The sequence below is a fragment of the Lygodium microphyllum genome, chromosome 5 (genome assembly GCF_053477565.2).
Source record: "Lygodium microphyllum isolate KBCC chromosome 5, Lygodium_microphyllum_v1.1.10, whole genome shotgun sequence".
NCBI classification, from domain to species: Eukaryota; Viridiplantae; Streptophyta; class Polypodiopsida; order Schizaeales; family Lygodiaceae; genus Lygodium; species Lygodium microphyllum.
This window is the reverse complement of record NC_141139.1, coordinates 94,753,783-94,775,174: the sequence shown is the minus strand read 5'-3', so window position 1 is coordinate 94,775,174 and position 21,392 is coordinate 94,753,783. Positions and strand designations below refer to the sequence as shown.

General features: G+C 38.1%; 1 protein-coding gene across 2 annotated transcripts; it reads left to right on the top strand.

Annotated features, from left to right (window-relative positions):
* The first annotated feature begins 235 nt into the window (after positions 1-235).
* On the top strand, positions 236-20,904 carry LOC148036154 (uncharacterized). Of its 2 annotated transcripts, none has more exons than XM_087678163.1 (5): positions 236-434; positions 545-624; positions 739-1,151; positions 1,237-1,434; positions 20,409-20,904. In XM_087678163.1, exons 3-5 carry the CDS (start codon positions 769-771, stop codon positions 20,695-20,697), a joined length of 870 nt encoding a protein of 289 aa, XP_087534289.1. In that variant the 5' UTR covers positions 236-434; positions 545-624; positions 739-768; the 3' UTR covers positions 20,698-20,904. The 2 variants fall into 2 exon arrangements, with proteins under 2 accessions (XP_087534289.1, XP_087534288.1); XM_087678162.1 differs by having other exon boundaries at positions 236-448.
* Positions 20,905-21,392: the final 488 nt, after the last annotated feature.

Here is a 21,392-nt window from a genome sequence, read left to right as displayed (position 1 = left end):
GTCGGTAGTATACGATTGGTTCAAGCTCTGGGTAGGAGTTGGGCCTACATGTCATGTCAATAATGTCAAGGTACAATGTTTCAATAACTAGAGATTCGAGAAGAGAATAAGTAAGATTTTTGAAAGGGACTCAACATTATTTAAAAACTGGTGCATGTGCCTGACGTTGACTTCCGATCCAGGAGACTTATTAAAACTAGACTTGCTTGAATAATTTAGTCATATCAGCTGGACGAAATAAACGAGCAATTGACTGCGTTAAATGAAGGCGTGCAACTAACAACGCAGATCCATTTGCACTCACAAGTGATTCCTCGATTGATGGTAATACATAAATCGATCGGTGATCCGCCTGCATTTATCAGTCTCAGAGAGATTAATAAGCAGCTCCATCAGCTCCCGGCGGGATCTCGCCGAAGAATTCTAAGTCAAGGGTATGTATTGATCGGTATGCATCAGTTAAGATTGTGGGTTTAATGCATTCATAATGGATTATAACCGACATCTTTTTTGAAATGGTTATGAATGAATGATATAATCACAGCTAGCTGAAGGAGGGAGATCAATAAGTAACTCTAGCAGCTGCGCCGGGGCCGCCGGATCTCGTCGATTTCTCAGTCAAGAGTACTGATCGATACTCATCTGTAGGATTATGATCAGTTCAATTCATTCAATTTCAATTAGCATCAATGGATAACTGATATCTTGTTTGATGGGTTATGGATGATCGTATCACAGCTGCATTAAGCTGAGACTTACATTATAACGATGGCGCCGCCGACGAAAGCAGAGATGCTGGGTGCGTTCGGGGGGCTCGACTACAAGTTTGTGCGGGATAATGTGGACAAGTACTGGGACTATGTGGACGTCCAGTGCGCCGATAAGATGGCGGAGCAGGAGAGGCGCATCAGGGATCTGGAGAAGGAGCAAGGGGCGCTGCAACAGGAGAAGGAGCGGCTGGAGAAGAAGGTGGAGGAGCTGGAGAGGCGGAAGACGACGCTGTCGGGCCTGGAGGACTGCCCGGGGAAGCTGGCGCTGTGCGAGGAGGAGAAGAAGAAGGCGCAGGAGGAGAAGAAGAGGGCGCAGGAGGACCTGCGGATTTGCAAGGATGGGAAGAAGAGGGCCGAGGACGACCTCATCCGGTGCCGCAGGCCAGTACTGAACAATTGATTCTTATGATCATGATGTGATTGATTAATTCTTATGATCATGATGTGACTGATTGACATAATTCAGGGAGCTGGACAAGGAGCGAGGGGCGCTGAAGCAGGAGAAGGAGAGGCTGGAGAAGAAGGTCGAGACGCTGCAAAGGCGGGTAACAACCCTGTCGGCCCTGGAGGACTGCCCACGGAAGCTGGCGCAGTGCGAAGAGGAGAGGAAGAAGACGCAGGAGGAGAAGAGGAGGGTCGAGGAAGACCTCACGCGATGCCGCAGGTCAGTGATTAGTTAATTCTTATGATCATCAGTGATTAGTTAATTATTACGATCATGGCAATTGATCACTTATGATCATGATGATATAATGCTTCTTCCTTATCACAAGAAGCTTTTGACATTTACCCATGTGGCATACCTAGCTAGATCCATCTCTTGCGTTTCCCTAAAGGATTGATCAACATCGTGAGCTTTTGCTGAAGAGGGAAGCACCGCACACCTCACTAAGGGATGCATCATCCCTTGTTTTTCTCTGAAGTGTTCCATCATGAGCTTCACCACGAGAGGCACCACAAAGCTAGCTAGGTGTAGTTGGGCCATGGGACTCCCAACAATGGTGAGGCACCCCACCTAGCTAGGTGTGGTTGAGGCCCAACCTACCCGTAGAAGCTCAAGGTCTGTCAATTCACAATGTGGGAATTATAGTGGGCATTTATCTAAAACATGTGATCATTCTTGTTTCATATTTACCAAATTACATGTACATATAATTAATAAAATTTTATAAAAATAATGTAAGGCTATGTTATATAAAATATTTACATCAACCCACTAAAAAGTGGGGGCCACTTCATAGTCGAAGGCTATAGAACTGAAATAAAGTCATGCACTGAGAGATCCCTCTTGAGAGCCTTATGTGTAGCTTTTTACATAGAGATCTTTCTCCCAAGCCCTCTAGGATATCAAAATTTCCTTTTTACATTTATTGTCATTCAAGGAAAATCTAGCACTAAAAATAAAGCCAAACACTTAGAGACACTTCTTGAGAGCCTTATGTTTATGTTTATAGATAGAGCTAGCTCTTCCTCCCAAGTCCTCTAAGGGTTGTCCAAATTTCCTCTTTACATTTGTAGTCATTAAAGGAAGATCTAATAGAGATCCTATAAAAAATCTTGTTAATCTTGAAGCTCTAGATGAACCTTATAACTATTGCATAGAGAGCATTCCACAATTTCATTGATTTTTCTTTCACATCCCAATATCACCAAACAATATAATCTTCACACACTGATTTTTCCATGAAAACTAGAGAATCTCTATTTCTTTAAACAAGTTTATGGGTGTCTTTTCACTTCTTGTGAAATAAACTTAGTTTGTCTTGAATTAAAATACCATGAAAATAAAGAAAACACAATATGAATAAATTGGGCATAGCCATGCCATAGCTAAACACGTATTAACTATAGCATAAGGTAACCATAGTAGTAGCTGAATTGAATGAATGTACAATGAGAATCAAGATGAGAGGCTAAGAAATCCACCCCTTGTAATGGTGGGCATTAAGTATCCACCCTCAATGTTGGTGGGAAAGGCAAAAAAACTCTCAAGCTTTAAGAAATGGACAAGTTAACAAATGTACAAAAGATGTATTACATTATCACCCTCTTACCTTTTATACTCCATCCTAAAGTAAGCTAATTTCCTAAACTAAGGGTATGAATTTTTTTTAATTACAATCCATCCCTATCCAAAAGTTTTGTTTGTAAATTTTTGAAGAATGAATTGGTAAATGGATATTAAAATGAAGAAGTAAGAGGCCAATGCTAAAGTAGCCTTGTAGAAGCATCATCGAGGTTCAAACAATGGAAATCTTGTATGCTGTCCTAAACAGGGTAGTTGTAGAAAATGGCCCGTAACTTTGGATAGAAATGTCGGATTGGTGCGTATGAGGCAACAAGCTATCCATTGCTTAGGGAACTGAGTATCTTCTTGAAGAAGCCATGGATCAAATTATTCCAAAATTAATATGAAGCACATTATCAAGAAGACTCTTCCATGGGCAAACCCTTTCACTTAACAAGATATTCAATGACAATACAATTCCTTAAAACCTTCTCCCTCTTGCCAACAATCCTTTTGGGCTCATTATAAATGATCAACCCATCCTCATCAAGGGAGATAGTTCTTCAATAACTTAAATGTCAGAGCTAACACTTCTTGAGTTGAGAGACATGAAAAACATTGTGAATGCATGCGCTTGAACGAAAATCAAGTTGGTAAGCATTGCATCACATAATCTTTGACATATTTCCAAAGTCATTTCTAATAAAAGCATTTATGGATCTTATCAAAGGTCTTGAACAATTTAGTATACCCTCTCAAAGGAGAAGAATGCATCTCTTGTAAGATGCATTGCTTAAATGATGTCTAAGGAGTCAAGTACACTCTCCCTTTGAATCAAAGAAGTCCATTTTGCCACTTGAAATCGGAAAATTCAAATTCTTTGCCTTGTTGTAATTGCTTTAGTATATTAGCAGTCTGCTTATGCAATAAATATTCGTCTTGAATATCCTAGATTCAATCTTTATGAAAGACAGGAATAGTAAAAATTGAACATGCCCATATATTAGATAATGCATCTGCCCTACATTATATTTTCTTGCTATATAGGAAATCTCAAAGTCATAGCCCTATAGTATAGCTAATCTCCTTTGCTTAGGAGAAAGTTTAGGCTATGAAATAAAATACTTCAATACTTGGTGATCACTCTTGACTTTAAAATCACTATCATAAATGTAGTTATGTCACTTTTTAATGGTATGAAATATAGCTAACATTTCCTGCTCATGTAGGTGGAGTTTTCTTTCTTTATCATCCAACTTCCTACTTTCATAAGTAATAAGACCATGATCTTGGCATAAAAACAGCCCCAATAACGCCACCACCAGCATCATTAAATATGATAAACACTTTGAAAAAGCCAGGCACACTAACATAAGTATTGAAATAAGAATACTTTTCAGCTCATTGAAGCTCTTCGTGGCTATAGCATCCTAAAAGAAAGCTTCTTTCTTCAATCTATCAATGAGAGGAGAGCCACTGTATAGCATAATTCTTGATGAATCTCTAAGAGAAAGAGAATAGTCTTAGAAATCCTCGCACAATGGAGTAGAATTTTGTGGTATGGACCAATCCTTGATGCATTGTATCTTTCTTGGATCCACCACGATCCCTTTCTCACCAATTATGTGACCCAAATGTTCTATCTCATTGGCCATAAGAGTACTTTTTTTCCTTTACAAAGAGCTTATGTTTTCTCAAAGTGAGGAGAACTTTTTGGACATGTTATAAATGACCCTCTCTATTCCTACTCTATATAAGGATATCATGGAAGAATACTAGGATTGATCTATATAAGAATGGTTGTAAGATTTTGTTCATTAGAGCTTGGAAAGTAGCAGGTGCATTGGAAAGCCCAAATAGCATAACCAAGAGTGATAGAGATCCCTTTCTATCTTAGAACCCATTTTGTATTCATCACATTTTTTCATTATGATTTGGTGGTATCTTAATCTTGATTCAATATTGGTAAACACCTTTGCATACTTGATTTCATCCAACAAATCATCAATGTGGGGAATTGGGTATCTATTCTTTATAGTGCTCTTGTTAAAATATCTATAATCAATGCACATCTTGTAGGAGCCATCTTCCTTCTTAACAAGTAATATAGGAGAGGTAAAAGGTAACAGACTAGGCTAAATAAACCCCATTTTCAGCAAGTCTTTAACTTGTTTCTCCACTTCTTCTCTTTCATACTTTATAAGGGGATTTGTCAATAGGTTTAGCATTAAGTGCCAATTCAATGGGATAGTACACTTCTCTCTTAGGAGGTTGGAATATGTTCTTAAACTCTTGCAAAAGTTTACATAGACATGGATTACACTGCTTGGATAAAGAAGATTATTGATTTCATCCACCTTTAAAAGGAGGTGTGTAAAAATGCAAGACATAGCATTGATTTTTTAAAACTTCTTTTTGCTAATTATTTTCAATTGTTTGCTCTCTATGTCATTAAGCATTACTTACTACCATTCTAAGTAAACTCCGTAAACATACAATTGAGATCCAAAGAAAATTTTCCAAGATTTTTCAATCAATCACATTCAATAATGATGTTAATGTGATCCATATCTAGGACAATCAAGTCTGTTATAATAGTACAAGGCTGAGATAACTCAATGGGAGTTTGTAGACATATCTCCTTGCTCAAATCTTGAGATTCATTTGTAACTTGTACCTTTAGTGGAGAGTCTATTTCTTGAGGCAATAACTTCAGCTCCTATAATGATTTGGTAAGCTATGGGTGTTGCTTGTATCAATGAGAATATGAACAATCTTAAAATTGATAGTGCCTTTAAGTTGAAGTGTATTCTCTCCTTTGCAGCCCATCCAAGCATCTTAGGATATGGAACATAATATAAGTGAACATGCAATAGTCATATAATCATCCATTTATAATCCACTTGGATCAAATAAACCACTCGTATCAAGTGGAAATCTATTAAACAACTGTAAATCTTCCTAGTGTGTTGATCATCATGGTCATGTATCTCATCACAAGTAGAAACTACCTCTATCTATAATAGACTTTCCTCATGTGCCTCATCTTTATCAGAGCTCTCTATGATCACCATGCTAAACTTGGCATTATTGGCTTTGTATTTCTGTTTATGATCGGGTGACCATTTCTTACCACACTTGAAACATAATCCTTTTATCTTATCATTAGAAAATGGCTTACTACTAATGTTAATAGATGATTTTTTAGTTTCACCATGAGCTCTATGAAGTCCTCTTTTGGTTCAACATTATACCTAAATTTGTTGCCTTGTTTAGAGGTATATGTTGCAGGATAAGTGGGAATCTTGTTGAAAGTATTTGAAACCCTATTTACATGTCTATAGCCCTCTCATTGAACTACTATCCAATCCTCATTGGCTGATTTGAATGATAAATGACTCCTATTTTGGGCAAAAAAAAAACTCAATTCTCCTCTATATTTTAATTATAGCATTCAACATATTGTATGGCTTCATGTACGTCTATAGAATTTGCTACCCCAACCTCTACTGAAAGGTTTGGATCAATATAAATAATATACTTATTCAATTTTGTTGAATTAGATATACGCTCAATATTTATGGAAAGATTTAAGAATTGAGTAAAATACTCTCTAACTATAGAGCCTCTTTATCTAAGATCATATTGTTTCCTTTCTAATCTCTCTTTTCCCATCGGAAACAAGAATACTTGAGTCATGGCTAATTTAATGTCTTTCCATGTCTGGAAGATCTACCCAATTTTTCTCATGTATCTCCACCATATGTATGCATAACCCTCTAGCTGCAAGGCTATATAACATGTATTTGCTTCATCATTGCATAGGTAGAGGGTAAAGTACATTTCTAACTTGTTGATCCATTCTTCTAATTCTATTGGAGAGGGGTTATCTCTTTAAACTGAGGTATGCTAATCTTCTCGTCATATTCTTTGTTATAGTGATAATGTTGTCCATTGTTGTTGGGTAGATCAATAAACTATTGTTTATATGCAAGAAATCACCAAATGTTTGGTATCCATGATTATTTTTAAAAGAATACTATCCATTTTTTCTATTTCCAAATGAATGATGACTAAGTAAATTAGTGTCTTGTGCCTGGTGATTTTGGTTGGGTTGACTGTATGGCATCATGTCATCAAGGTCTTCATCATGTTGAAATCATGCCATCTCACCTTGAATCCTCATGAATGTGTTGATCATGTCCATTCATTGCATTAGGCACTTGAGTATTTTGCAGATAAAATTGTTTGTAGAAAGAATCATATCCGTGTTTGTCATTATCTCTATCAGCATGCTAAAAATTATCTTGCTATCCATGATACTTTGAGAAGCTAAAATTGGGTCTTTCTTTATTCCATGAATTAGAAGAGAGCTGAACAATTCCTTTGACTCTTGAAGGGCCACCATTTTCATAAGTTGAGTGTACAAATTAATTAGTTGCTTTAGACTTTACATTATTATTTGGGAGTGGCACATCATTGTCATTAGAAGGTTGATTACCTTGCCATCTGCCCAAGTTATTGTGTGTGGCAATGATTTGATCAAACTTTGTTGAATGTTCAATCATTTGATCAAACCTGTCATATATTGTACGATTTAAGTAAATGATGCCTTCATTCATGCTATCAATCCTTTGTGAGAGTTGTTAGCACTCATTTGAATCATGAGATACATTAGCTTTAGCCATAGGTTTTACAACATGAGTGTCTCTTGGCCACCAATGTGAGTTGGTATTTGTGTTGCTATTGCCCATAACATTTTTCCCTTAGTTTTTCACCCTCATGGATGAGTTAATATTTTCATGGTAATCAGCTAAATCTTCATCCATGTTCTCAAGCACTTGCTCCTTCTTCTTGTTTCTTACTATAGAAATATGTTCAATAGAAAACGATTATCTGTTAGTAAATGGGCGATATCTTGTGTTGTACTCCTCCAATCCTTTTGGTTATTAGCTCTAAATAAATATTATTATATGGAGATAAGATAGATTTATTGAAATGCCATGTTGGAAATCGGTTGGAATAGATCTAGGTCAAAACAATAAATCTTGTCTAATTGTCTAAAGACAAAAGTCTACAATGACCACCTGCTAGTAAAATGACCATAACTTTTGATCCACAGCTTCTTTTGCTAAAGTTTTAGCTACAATCAAAGATAAATTCATTCTCTTTGAAATTAAGTATAAGAAACCTTTGTTAAAATTAAGACATCTAATTCTGCAATCAATTCTTTATGATTGTTTAGAATGAGAAAATAACTTGTATACACATGTAATAACATTGTTTAGCCCCTATTTGGCCAAATATAATCATCGATCTTCATCATATACCCATGGTTACTAAAAATCATCATGTATATCTTGCAAGTACTATCCAACCACTTGTATATGACTTGTAAACCTATAAATCCTTACAATTCTTTATACCCACTGTCCTATTTTATATTGTTTTAGTGTCAATGATCCCCAATAATCCTTGAGTCTTCTCCACTATTTTCCAACTGATCTTCCATGGTCCACCACCTATGGTGAGGGATAAAATGGCAAACAGGGCACCTAAATGGGCTTTGAAACTCTGAAAGGTGTACAAAGTTTCTTCTAAGATAGGTTAGGCACCCCTACGAAGTCCTAAATAGTAAAGGAGGTTCACCTCTCTATTATCTTACCGTCCCGGGGGGTCCACTAGGGTTTTATCGTATGGTACCACGTGAGTGTAAGGGAGGGGGGTTATTTAAGGGAAGGAATGTACATTTTATAAGGTAAGGTCCCATAAATAGGGGGTAGATAAGGGGTATTTTCATATATTTCTTGCACGTAGGTGATGTCTCCTTATTACTACTAGTGAATCCCCTGTGCTTACCGTCTCACTAGGCTTTGACTGTTTTTCTCAGTCAGTATATGTATATATGGTAGTGCTAGTATTCTAGAAAACAAGGATGGTATGCATGGCTAAAATAAAGCTTTCAACATTCAATGATATACAAGAATTTGAAAGCTCAATGAAATCAAAGAGGACTGAGAAAGATTTTCCTGCACTAATCAATGACTTACTAAATTACTAAAATCACCTTTTAAAATTTCTTGGATTTTCAATATATAAGATTAGCAAGAGATCAAATTTCAGAGATTGGCCAATTACATGGGCAACAAATCATTGAAAAATTTAGATGTCAATATAATACTTGCATTTATGTATCAATCATGTGAAGTATTAATGGAAGAAAGAAAATTGATGGACTGAATCATCAAGCTCATAATGATGGGAATTTAATCTTCGATGGATGGAAATCAAAATTCTATCAATTATTGCTATAAATTTCAATCAAGCAATGAGGGTGTACTCAATCCAACCTCTCATTCAACAATTGGCTATGCTTTAATAGATGGAAATGGAGAGATTATAAGAGAGTAGATGATGATATACTTTTTTTTTCAATGCTTAATAAAGAAGAATGTTGAGATTGATCAAACTCCATCATAATAGTTGAAGAGAAATCCATATGAAGCCTCCATTGATAGGAGACTCAGTTGAAGTCTCCACATAGCTATGAGAGTGCCATTCTTGAATAAATGCCTTCAATAATGGCTAAAGAGAAGTTCATACTACTCCATAAAATTACTCCAATCCTTCATTGGAATCAAGAGCTTAAGAAGATTCAAGACATTCTTGATTGTCTAAGCATTAAAAAAGAGGAAAACGCTTCAATAATGGCTAAAGAGAAGTCTATGCTCCATGAAAATACTCCAATCCTTGATTAGAATCAAGAGCTTAAGAAGATTCAAGACATTCTTGACTATCCAAGCATCAAAGAAGAGGAAAATACCATGAATCTTAGTAGGTTGCTTCAATGTTTATCAATTCTTCATGGAGTGGTCTTGCTATTACTTCCCTATAGTAAAATACTTCATAATCCCCATGATTTGAACTTAGATTGGCAAAATATTTAAAGAAATTCATGGTTGTCCTATTTTTTTTCAAATTGAAAAGATAAAAATATACCAAATCTTGCCAAAATGCTTCATTCTTGCATCCTTAGTATATGCTAAAGGTTAACAATAATATTTAGGAAGAGATTGAATAGAAGCCCCATGAAATTTAAGGATTCAACTAAGAGATTACTTGCTATCCATTTACTCTATAGCTAGGGTTTGAATGAAGCTTCAAGAGTAAATAATGATTCAATGTCTAAAGATTGAAGTAAGAGAAAACTTCCTAGAGGTCAAAGGGACAAAAGCCCCATGAAAGCTTGAACAAATTTATAAAATTTCACCATTGTCTTGAGATTTAAATAAAAAAGAAAGAGAATCTACCATAGTTGATCTCAAGAAGCTTGTAGATGATCAAATCTTGTTGGACCTTCAATCTAGAGTGTATAATCCAACCTTTCAAGCCTTGTGATGGAGCAAAATCAACACAAAAGCCAAAGAGTGATCAACAAAATAGCAACCCAAAATTTGCAATATGATTTGCATTGAGTTTTGTGATTGTCCACATGGCCATAGTTGCTTCAAGAAAAATGGTGCTCTTCATTCTCCTAAGAATGAGAAGAATAAGATTGTGTAGCTTGAGAAGGAAGATCAAGTCATATAGAGAAAATCAAGTTTGAGAATCAACCAAAGAAGCTTGAAAAAAGTTGAGAGAAGAAAGAGAAACCCTGATTTAATACAAAGTAATCATGCTGAGGCTTTTCTAATCTCTATAAATCCTAATTAGACCCAGAGCCTAAAAAATGGACCTCATCTTGACCACGAGCTACTAAAGTGTGCAAGAGCCCACTATTTCTGCTTCAGATATTCTCCAAGAATCCCAAAAATAGTAAAGAATTATTGCGACTGAGAACCCCGATTAGTCACAATTTGAATTGTACTAAGTCTTGTGACCAAATCTTGCACTCTAGTTACCCTGTATGGTGTTAGTAATCAGATCAAAGCTTGAAAATGACCTTGCGAATGGATCAAAATTGAGGCTCTGATACTATTGAAAGAGAGTTAGTCTATCTTGAATTAAAATACCAAGAAAACATAGTCAACTAGCCATAGCCATGCCATAACTGAACATGTATTAACTATAACACACAAGGTAGCCATAGCTAAATCGAATCAATGTACAATGAGAATCAAGATGAGAGGTTGTTGCAAGAAATCCACCCCTTGCAATGGTGGGCATTCAATATCCACCCTCAATGTTGGTGGGAAAGGTAAGAAACCCTCAAACTAGAAGAAATGGAGAAGTTAACAAATGTGCAAAAGATGTGCTACATTAGCATCCCCTTGCCTTTTATACTCCAACCTAAAGTAAGCTAGTTCCCTAAACTAAGGATATGAAATTTGTTTTATTACATCTTGGCATTCCCCTTGCATTACCATAATAGTTGTTGAAGTGTCTCGTGTAGTCTCTTACACATAATATATACCATATACATTTACTTCATCTTACATAATCTCTCCCTTGTGGGAAAGTTGATTTTTCCAAAACTCTAAATTTAGTTTTTTTTTTTCCAAAACTTCTTGATTCTACTTTTCAAAGTTTCCAACTTAGTTTGGGGTATTATTTTCCTCTGATACTTAGTGAACTTGTGAAGTGGCACCCATGAAAAGCTTGCAAGTCACTTTTCTTGGCACAATGCAAAAGGGATTTACCATTGTCAAATATAAAGCCCTTGAGTCGGTGAATGATTTTCATACTATGTGACATTGACTAGGAAGTCTTCTTCTTTTGAAACATTTATTATATCTGTAAGTATCCTATGCTAGTTAGACTCCACTTTTGATCAAGTATCTCTTCAATAGTTAGCCACTAAAGCTAACTATAATGCCCTAAATGTATTCACATTTTTACACCCGTATCATGGAGCACCTTAGAGAGTTTAGGATAAATTAGGATAGAAAGAAATTTATATCGAAAGATATCATCAAATAGTCAAATGACCTATTGTAGAGTTGCATCACCTCTTCTAGCATCCTTACTACACTAAGTATAAGCTTCGTGGACCTTGACTCTTATTTTTCATACATTCACCATTCCTTCTGTAGCTATGAGGCATAAATCTTAATAGTAGAGGATTTGCTAATCAAGACATCCCACTAAGTTATATCATGAATCTAGCGACCAAGTTGCAATATTCTACAATTGGCTATCCAAATTTTGAGAATTTCTAATGATGGTGTGCTTTTGATCAATCCTCTTGACAAAAATTAAAAAATGTCTATTTGACTTTTCCTTAAGGGCTTCCACACCTAACCCTCCTTCTTATGTTTCAAAAGTTACCACATCTCAAGAAATTGTGTATTGTTTTGGTATACATCCCTATGGCACCAAACTAGAAATCCTCTAAATGATTTCTTTGAAGCGTTCCAAGATGTAGTGTGAAAATCAAATACTATACTAACAAAGACTATCACAATCGTGGCTACTACCAACCTAGACTATAGAATTCTAATTTCCACCAAAGTCTAAGGGCCACTTGCCTAATTTTAGATACATATAATGCTTTTTTCTTAGTCCATTTTTAATTTTGGGTAAGGTTTTAATCTTCCAAGCAAGCAACCCAAATATCAAAACCATAGCTATAAAACCATTCATTTGGTTCACCATGGCCCAAAACAAAACTATATTCTATTGTAGCTCATCATCAATGAGCTTAAGAGCTCAGAGAATGATTGAAATGTATCCATTAAGATGTTAAGATTTTGATGGTTAGCTTTCACCATGTTAGAGTTACTATAGGCAAAAAACTAGGAATAAAATTGTTCACACCCAAGAGGTCTAAGCATCTTAGAGTGCACTTCTAAATCAACAGGTCCATGACAATAGCAAAGAGTAATGGGGCTAATGGGAAGTCTTGCCTAGTTGACCCTTTAAGGGAACAATTTAGAGAGGATGCCATTGATGTATACATGGGGTTCAATATCAATAAAGAAGGTACTTAAACCTTGTTAGTAACTATATGTCAAGATTGTGGGAGAGAAGGAAGGAGTCTCGCTTGAAGCTTTCTTGCTTGCACAATGGGGGAAGACACACAAGGGTGGAGGCTGAAAACAGTTTTCCTCTTCTTAGTTGTGTAAGCCAAAAAGAACTCTCATACAAAGAAATAGAAGAACCCTCTATATGGGTCTCAAACCAAACTCAACTAACTAAGGTGGCATACTAACTGAGCCACGAACTAGAGTAGATAAGGATAGCTATCATGTAGCTATTATTCAGGGGCGGTGTACCAACCGCATCTGCAACTGACAAGTCGGTGACATAAATACACAACGGTCACCCTGGCGTATCACGAGTGGAGCTCGATATCTCAACACTCCCCCTCGAGCTCAATCCCAATTCCTGCACACCAAGCAGGTCTCTGAACTTGCGCAGCTTCTCTGCGCCCAATGCCTTCGTGAATATGTCAGCTACCTGATCCTCTGTGCTGACATAAACTAGATCAATAAGACCTAGTAAAACCCTCTCTCGCACATAGTGATAATGCACCTCAATGTGCTTTGTTCTAGCATGATAGACTGGGTTATTTGCCAAGTGTATACTACTCATGTTGTCACAATAAATGACAACTGGCCCATCTGTAGACTGATGCATATCATAAAGTAGCTTATGCAACCAAGCTACCTCACATGCAGCCATTGCTGCACCCCTGTACTCAGCCTCTGTGCTCGACAAGGCAACTGTAGGCTGTTTCTTGCTGCTCCAAGTGACTGCAGCACTCCCAAAAGAGAACACATATCCACTGGTAGATCGTCTATCAGAAATACTACCAGCCCAATCAGCATCAGTGTATCCATGCAACTGTATCTGAACCCCAGTCTCATAAAATAGTCCATACTGCAATGTGGACTTCACATACCTGAGTATGCGTCTAGCCGCATCCAAATGTGGTTTCCTTGGAGCCTGCATAAACTGACTTACCAATCCAACAGCATAGCTCAAATCTGGCCTGGTAATAGTCATATAAATCAAACTTCCTACTATGCGTCTATACATAGTAGGGTCTTCTAGAAGCTCACCTGCATCTGTGCTCAGCTTCACATTTTGCTCCAAAGGAACTGAAATAGGCTTACAGCCTGTCATCCCATATTTGGACAGCATGTCCAATCCATACTGCCTCTGCAAGAGCTGTATCCCACTTGGTGATCTAATCACCTCAATGCCCAAGAAATAACGCAGCTCTCCCAAATCCTTCATCTCAAACTTCTACTTCAATAGCATTTTCACATGAAGGATATCTTCATCACTGTCACCTGTCATAATCAAATCATCAACATAAATGACAAGTAGCATAATACCTTTCTCTGTTTTTCTCACATAAAGTGAGAAATCTGCCTTGGAAATCTGAAAGCCAATAGTGACAAGATACTGTCCTATCTTGTCAGACCATGCTCTAGGTGCTTGCTTCAAGCCATACAAAGCTTTCTTCAACCTGCAAACAAACTCAGGATGAACAGCATGCACATAACCTGGTGGCTGCTCCATATAGACCTCTTCTTGCAAATCACCATGCAAGAAGGCATTCTTTACATCCATCTGATGTAAAGACCATCCCTTTGATGCAGCCATAGCAATGACTGCTCTTACGGTTGCCATCCTTGCAACCGGACTGAATGTTTCTTCATAGTCAATGCCATATGTTTGTGCATACCCCTTGACTACTAATCTTGCCTTGTATCTGTTCACAGAACCATCAGCATTGTGCTTCACCTTATAAACCCACTTACAGCCAATTGCATTCTTACCTTTAGGCAAATGTACTAACTCCCATGTAGCATTTGCTTCCAAGGCATCCATTTCTTCATCCATGGCTTTCTCCCATTTTTCTTTTCCCATGGCTTCCTCAAAAGAAGTGGGTTCTGGTTCCTGTATCATTTTAACCATATATGCATAGTGAATGGCTGTAAATCCATCATATTTCAGCCTATCCACAGGATACCTAGCTCTCGTAGACCTGCGCAAAGTAGGTTCACTCCCAGGTGCTCTCAAAACATCCCTGGTCTTCCTTACTCCAGGTGTAACAATAGAAGGAATACCCAACTCATCATCAATGCTCTGTTCTGAGCCACTGGATTCACCATCCACATAAGAGTGACATGCATTCACATCAAACATGGGCTGATCAACCTTCTCTTTTCCTTTTCGTGATACCTGCATACCACTATCTGCATTGCTTTGAGAAGATTCTCCTGATCTCAATCTGCCTGTCCATGGCGAAGAATGTGAACCACTGCTAGAGGACGCTCCAGGTCCACTAATATTTTGTGACTGCTGCTGTGAATTTTGTGCAGCATTACCATTTTGTGCATCTACATCATCAATCACATTTACTGGTTTATACCAGCTACTCATCTCATCAAAAACAACATTTGTGCTCACTGTAAACTTACGAGTAGAAGGGTTATAGCATCTATACCCTTTTTGCTGCAGAGAGTAACCAATAAAGATGCACTTCTCAGCTTTTGGATCCAACTTGGATCTCAACTCATCTGGCACATGTACATAGGCAATGCAACCAAAAATTTTCAAATGAGAAATATCTGGTTTCCTACCAGTATACCTCTCCTCTGGAGTCATTCCATGTATTGCTGCAGTGGGAGTCCTGTTCATTATGTAGACTGCTGTAGCAACTGCTTCAGCCCAATAAAAATCTGGCAAGTCTTTTTCATTGAGCATGGCACGAGATACCTCTCCAATATGCCTGTTTTTTCTTTCTGCAATTCCATTTTGTTGTGGGGTATAACTGCATAAATATTGCTGCTTTATGCCATGCTCCTGCAAGAACTTTGCAAACTCATTTGAGAGGTGCTCTCCCCCTCCATCTGACCTTAGGCATTTTATCTGCAGACCTGTTTCTTTTTCAGCCATAGCTTTAAGGGTTTTGAAATGCCCAAAAACTTCACTTTTCTTTTTCATAAAATACACCCAAACTTTTCTGCTATAGTCATCAATAAAAGTGACAAAATAATGACAGCCTCCAAGAGATGCAGCTTTAGTAGTCCACACATCAGAGTGGATTAATTCCAATGGCTTCTCACTCTCTTGAACATGTCTAGGAAATGGTTTCCTTGCCTGTTTTCCAAACTGACAGGCTTCACATACCTTATGCATTTCTGCAACCTTGAATTTCGGCAAACCTGCAACAATATTTTGGGCCTGCATTGATTTAAGTCGCTGTACATTAACATGACAAATGCGTTTATGCCAGATATCAATATCTGCAACTACACCGGTCCCATGTGCAAACATTGCTGCACTCAATTCAGACATGTCTGCATCCAATGTAAACATTCTGCCCTTCTTCTTTCCTTTTGCTATCAAGCGACCTTTATTTTTCATATCCTCAACAAAGCATCCATGAGGATTAAATCTGACCTGCAAGCCCTGCTCAACCATTTGACCGACAGAAACCAGATTCTTGGTGATATTCGGAACATGAAATACATCGGACAGGTATTTCTTTTTCCCATCCTGCATAGACAAGGGAATTTTTCCAATCTGCACAATAGGATGTGTAGTATCATCACCAGTCTCCACAAATCCTGGTTTTTCCATTTTGCTTGCATCCTCCATCCATTCTGCATGACCTGTCATGTGGTTTGATGCACCTGAGTCAACATACCATACATCATTGCTTTCTTCTGCACTTGTCACAGAATTGTTCATGTGCTGCACCATGAACAAATGCTCATTTCTGTCATCACCCTGTCTGCTAGAAGATGCATAATTCCCTTGTTGCAGTTTTCCATTCATGATGTCATTCTGCTTTTTATAGCAGTCTTTAGCCATATGACCCATTTTACCACAATAGTAGCATTCAACATTACTGTTTGCATTTTGACCTCTTTGCCATCCACCACGACCTCTTTGGCTCCCCCTGCCTCTAGAGTTACCACGTTCCTCCTCCATAGGACTGGTTTTCTTGAGTTTGCTGCATATTCTGATTTCTACCACGGCCTCCAAATCGGCCTCCTCTACCTCTGCCTCTACCTCTTCCAGCATTTGAGTAGAAGACAGCTTCTTTTGAAGTTCCTCCTGAAGAAGATGCACCACCATTTCTTTGCTCCTCAGAAATCAGAAGAGCAATCAACTCCTCAAAATCAGGAAATCTTTCACGAACTGAAATGGATGTCCGAAACTGTGCATAATCCTTTCCTAGACCATTCAAGGTTACGGAAACTAAATCATCATCTTCCACTGGCGACCCAATGGAAGCAAGTGTATCTGCAATCTTCTTCACCTTCATGTGGTAGTCGTTGATGCTCATATTTTCTCTTTGCACATTGTGCAACTCTTGCTTGAGCTGTATTTTCCTGGCTTGCGTATTTGTGCTATACATTTTTGACAAAGTATCCCATGCCTCCTTTGGCGTACTTGCATCCTGAATATGCACAATCATAGAGTCTGAAATGCTGATAGACAGCCAATACATAACTTTCCTGGCTCTCTCATGCCATGTTTTAAATGCCTGCATTTGCTGTTGATTGGGAACATCAGGAAGAACTGGTTCTTCTTCATTTCCTGCAACAAATTCCCAATATCCTTTTCCCATAAGGAAATTCGTCATTCTAAACTTCCATGCTTGGAAGTTGTTCTTGTCAAGCTTTTCAGTGACAATCTGTGAGAGAGAATCAGATGCCATTACAGAATACTGCAAAAAATTCTGTCACTGCAAAAAACACAGCTTCACCCTCACAAGGGCAAATCTGCAAAACTGGCGAAAGTGGTATTTGACCACACAGTCACTTCCTAGTGACGATTTTGCATAAACAGGAACCAAGGATGATTCTGAAACTCCCAATGTCTGCGCACAAGCATACGATGCAATTTCTACAGTAACTTTTCACCGACCTGTAGAACAGTGGTCGCACAGCATAAAACTGAGCCTTTTCCTGAGTGCGTGCAGAAAACTTCCGTCTGCAAAACAGGCCCCGAAATGGCCTCAAATAAAAAAAACAAGGTCGCCAAGGGCTAAAGCCCTCTCCCACAGCATATACTGCCCTCTTGCTTCACCGCGAAGGGCGTCTCAACCTGAGACAATGCACTCCTGCAATTTCCGGCTATGCTACCTGCAGAGATCTGCTCCCAAAACAGAAAATGAAAGCAACACTGCTCCTCTTACCAGACCACCGCGAGCTTGGCTTGCTTTCTTGAGCTCCTTACCACGAACAAGGCTCTGATACCATGTCAAGATTGTGGGAGAGAAGGAAGGAGTCTCGCTTGAAGCTTTCTTGCTTGCACAATGGGGGAAGACACACAAGGGTGGAGGCTGAAAACAATTTTCCTCTTCTTAGTTGTGTAAGCCAAAAAGAACTCTCATACAAAGAAATAGAAGAACCCTCTATATGGGTCTCAAACCAAACTCAACTAACTAAGGTGGCATACTAACTGAGCCACGAACTAGAGTAGATAAGGATAGCTATCATGTAGCTATTATTCAGGGGCGGTGTACCAACCGCATCTGCAACTGACAAGTCGGTGACATAAATACACAACGGTCACCCTGGCGTATCACGAGTGGAGCTCGGTATCTCAACACTATAGATATCCTCAAGTAGTTCTTCATTCCCCTCAATGGCCGAGTAATAATTGTGATCAACCGATGGAAGCCGTGCAAGCAATAGATAGTATATGCTTGGGTTTCTCCAACTTGTTCCTTTGTTTATCCAACTAGGATCCTAATTTCCTTGCAACCCTGGCTTCTCTAGGTAGCACAAGTCAATCATTCCTAAGCAACTACAACCCTGAAGCTTCTTAAGTCTTTCTCTTCTTTGGCAATCATTCCTAACCAACTACTTTCTTCAAGCTTCCTAAGTCAATTTATTCTTTCAACATTGACTTTCACTGCCTTGATTTTTTCTCTCTTTGAATTAATACTCATCTTATTAGTTGCATAGAGCTTTTGTCTTTTCCTTACAAGCTTGCTTACCCTCGTTTAGGCTAATCTTTCAACCTCTTTGGATAGTCTCTAGCAAAATGGACACCTTAGCTTATAGATATAATAGGAATTGGGAAAGACACTAAACTTAACCTTAAACACAACTTCCAGCTATGTGGATCAAATAACTATATGCAGTCAAGGGAATAAGCTCCTCTATCCCATAATATGCATGCCTTCATTTTGGGCATAAGACCTAGGGGATACATCTTATAGAACCTTTAAGTTACCACGTGAGTTCAAAAGAAAGAGTATTTTATTTAGTAAAGTTTATAAGATTATATTTATAAAAGGGATTTTTTACTTACAATTTGGAAAAATCCGTAAGTTTAGTAAAGTAAAAGGGGCAATTTTATGGCCTTATAGCATGTAAAGAAATGGTATTTCTTAATACCCTTTTAATACACATTATATAGATGATTTCTTATAGGTGTATCCCTTGACACACAAGAACACCATAGAATGAAGCCACACCTAGAACATAGAGAAGTCCATCTAAAGCATCTACAAGAATTGACACTTCACTCTCATGCTAGATTGGGAGATCTAAAAAAGTAATCCACATGGACATTCATGTTGGACAATTGCCTTTAATGAGAATATTGAACTCCAAGGTAGTGAGAAGAAACAATTTTTGTTACAATATCCAATATCAGGTCCCAAAACCCAATCTCTCTACAGAGAAATGGACAAGTGCCAATTAAAAACCCTTCCCGACAAATCTGCACTACTATGGGAGTTCTTCACATTGAAACATAGCAAAGGACCATTGATTGAATTCCTCTTTGATTTGCATCTTTCCATAAATAGAAGACTATCCAAGTTAAGCAAAATCAATGTAGTGCTTCTTGATATGAGAAATTACAATGCAACATGGACTTTTAACACTTTCTTCCCTAATGTAATTGCAATGCTTGCTTTCATTTGTTGAAAATTTTTTGGTCCAATTGCATGTGATTCTCATCTCCACCGTATTCATCCAATGACTACATGTAACATTATTGTAGTCCAGAGCTTCTTCATTCTAGGGAGATTCTAGGTTACCTATCTCTTTTTAAGTCGTTCATCCACCACTATCTCACTTGTGTGTTGGCGATCCACCTCTACTCACTCATGAGAGTACTTAGGAGAAAGTGTCTTGTGCATGCATGTAGGAACATGTGAGGTGGATTGTATGTTGCCTTGAATGGCCTTAACTTCCACTATTCTATTACACTGTAGCATCCTCCCTTCTTTTGCCTATGTTGTCTTTTGAATATTAAGTTTTTTGGAAGAGTATATTCAAATTAGTAGGTGTTGAGAGAGAGAGAGAGAGAAAGAAGTGGTTTCAACTTTCAATTTTCCAAAGCTAGGTCTGGTGTACTTGAAACACTTGATTTTCTAAGTCGAACATGGACTCAGAGTAGATTTGTTTAATGAAGTGAGAGAAATTGAGAAGGGAAAAGAGGCGAAGGGGGAAGGTTGGTTGCATTTTGGGGGGGGGGGGGGATGTGAAAACTTGATAGTAATATAGTACATATGGTTTTTCAATGGGATTCAAGACATTAAACCTACATATAGTGCATTAATATAGGTTAGCTTTATTTTCAATGGGATTCAAGACATTAAACCTACAAATACATTAATATAGGTTTGCTTTATTTTTCAATCAATGATACGATGAGTCATCGGTACGATGACTGTCCCTTAATTGCATTGCCACTTGCAGGCGCGTCCGGGAGCTGGAGAAGAAGCCCCCGGTGGTGCAATACATCACAAAATGGGTAGAGAGGCCCGTCTATATCACACGTTGGGCTACCCAATACGTGACACGCTGGTCGACTCAATACGTCACCCGTTGGGTCGAACGGCCCGTCTATGTCACACGCTACGTTACTCAGTACGTCGGCAATTATTGCAACCAGTACGTCGCACGACCTGCTCAGTACGTCGGAAATTATTGCAACCAGTACGTCGCACGACCTGTATGTCGCTGGTTTGGATGGCGCCGCTGGTAACGTCGCTGCATCGATGTTGATAAACGATACAATGAGTAGCTAATCTCATCGATCTGACCACCCTCTCTTGTGTTATGGTTTACTTGTTTTATCAGCTTTGAAAACCTTTGTGTGTAAGATTTCCTTGTTTTTATCAGCTTTGGAAACCTTTATGTGGATATGTGCCTATTCCTTTCAAGATTCTCAATTTCTCCTACTTTCTAAATCTATGATGTTATAACTAGAATTTAGATGTCTCAATTGAGCCTAGGTTGCTAGGCCATATTAATGTTGGATACTGCATTTTGTTTGTTTGTTTTTTGTAAGTAAGTGTCATACTAAAAGGAGAGAGAGAGAGTGTGTGTGTGTGTGTGTGTTGGGTGTGGGGGGGGGGGGAAGAGAAGTGATGGATCACAAGAGAGCTTTTCTCCCTTTACTTTCTTTGTAAATAACCATACTTTTGGTTTTAGTATCAGAATCGCGATGGCTCTTTCTTGTAGTAGATGCCACACTAAAAAGTAACCATACACACCTCTCACTAGGAGCTTGTAAAAATTAATAGGTTTGGTTTATATTGTGGGTTCTAAAGGCCCTTTGAAGGTTTGGGTGTTCTCAAACTTGCAACTAAAATAATATATAGTGAGAGGCGTGTATGGTTACTCCCCTCCCCCCTTCTAAGTTCTCTCTTTCATGTGTGTGTATCTCTCTTTTATGCT

Bases quoted from the DNA above. Each gene is read 5' to 3' on its own strand.
- LOC148036154 (XM_087678163.1), top strand. From the start codon at position 769: ATGGCGCCGCCGACGAAAGCAGAGATGCTGGGTGCGTTCGGGGGGCTC. The intron at 1,152-1,236 runs GCCAGTACTGAA...GACATAATTCAG, and splicing joins GACCTCATCCGGTGCCGCAG to GGAGCTGGACAAGGAGCGAG. The intron at 1,435-20,408 runs GTCAGTGATTAG...TGCCACTTGCAG, and splicing joins GACCTCACGCGATGCCGCAG to GCGCGTCCGGGAGCTGGAGA.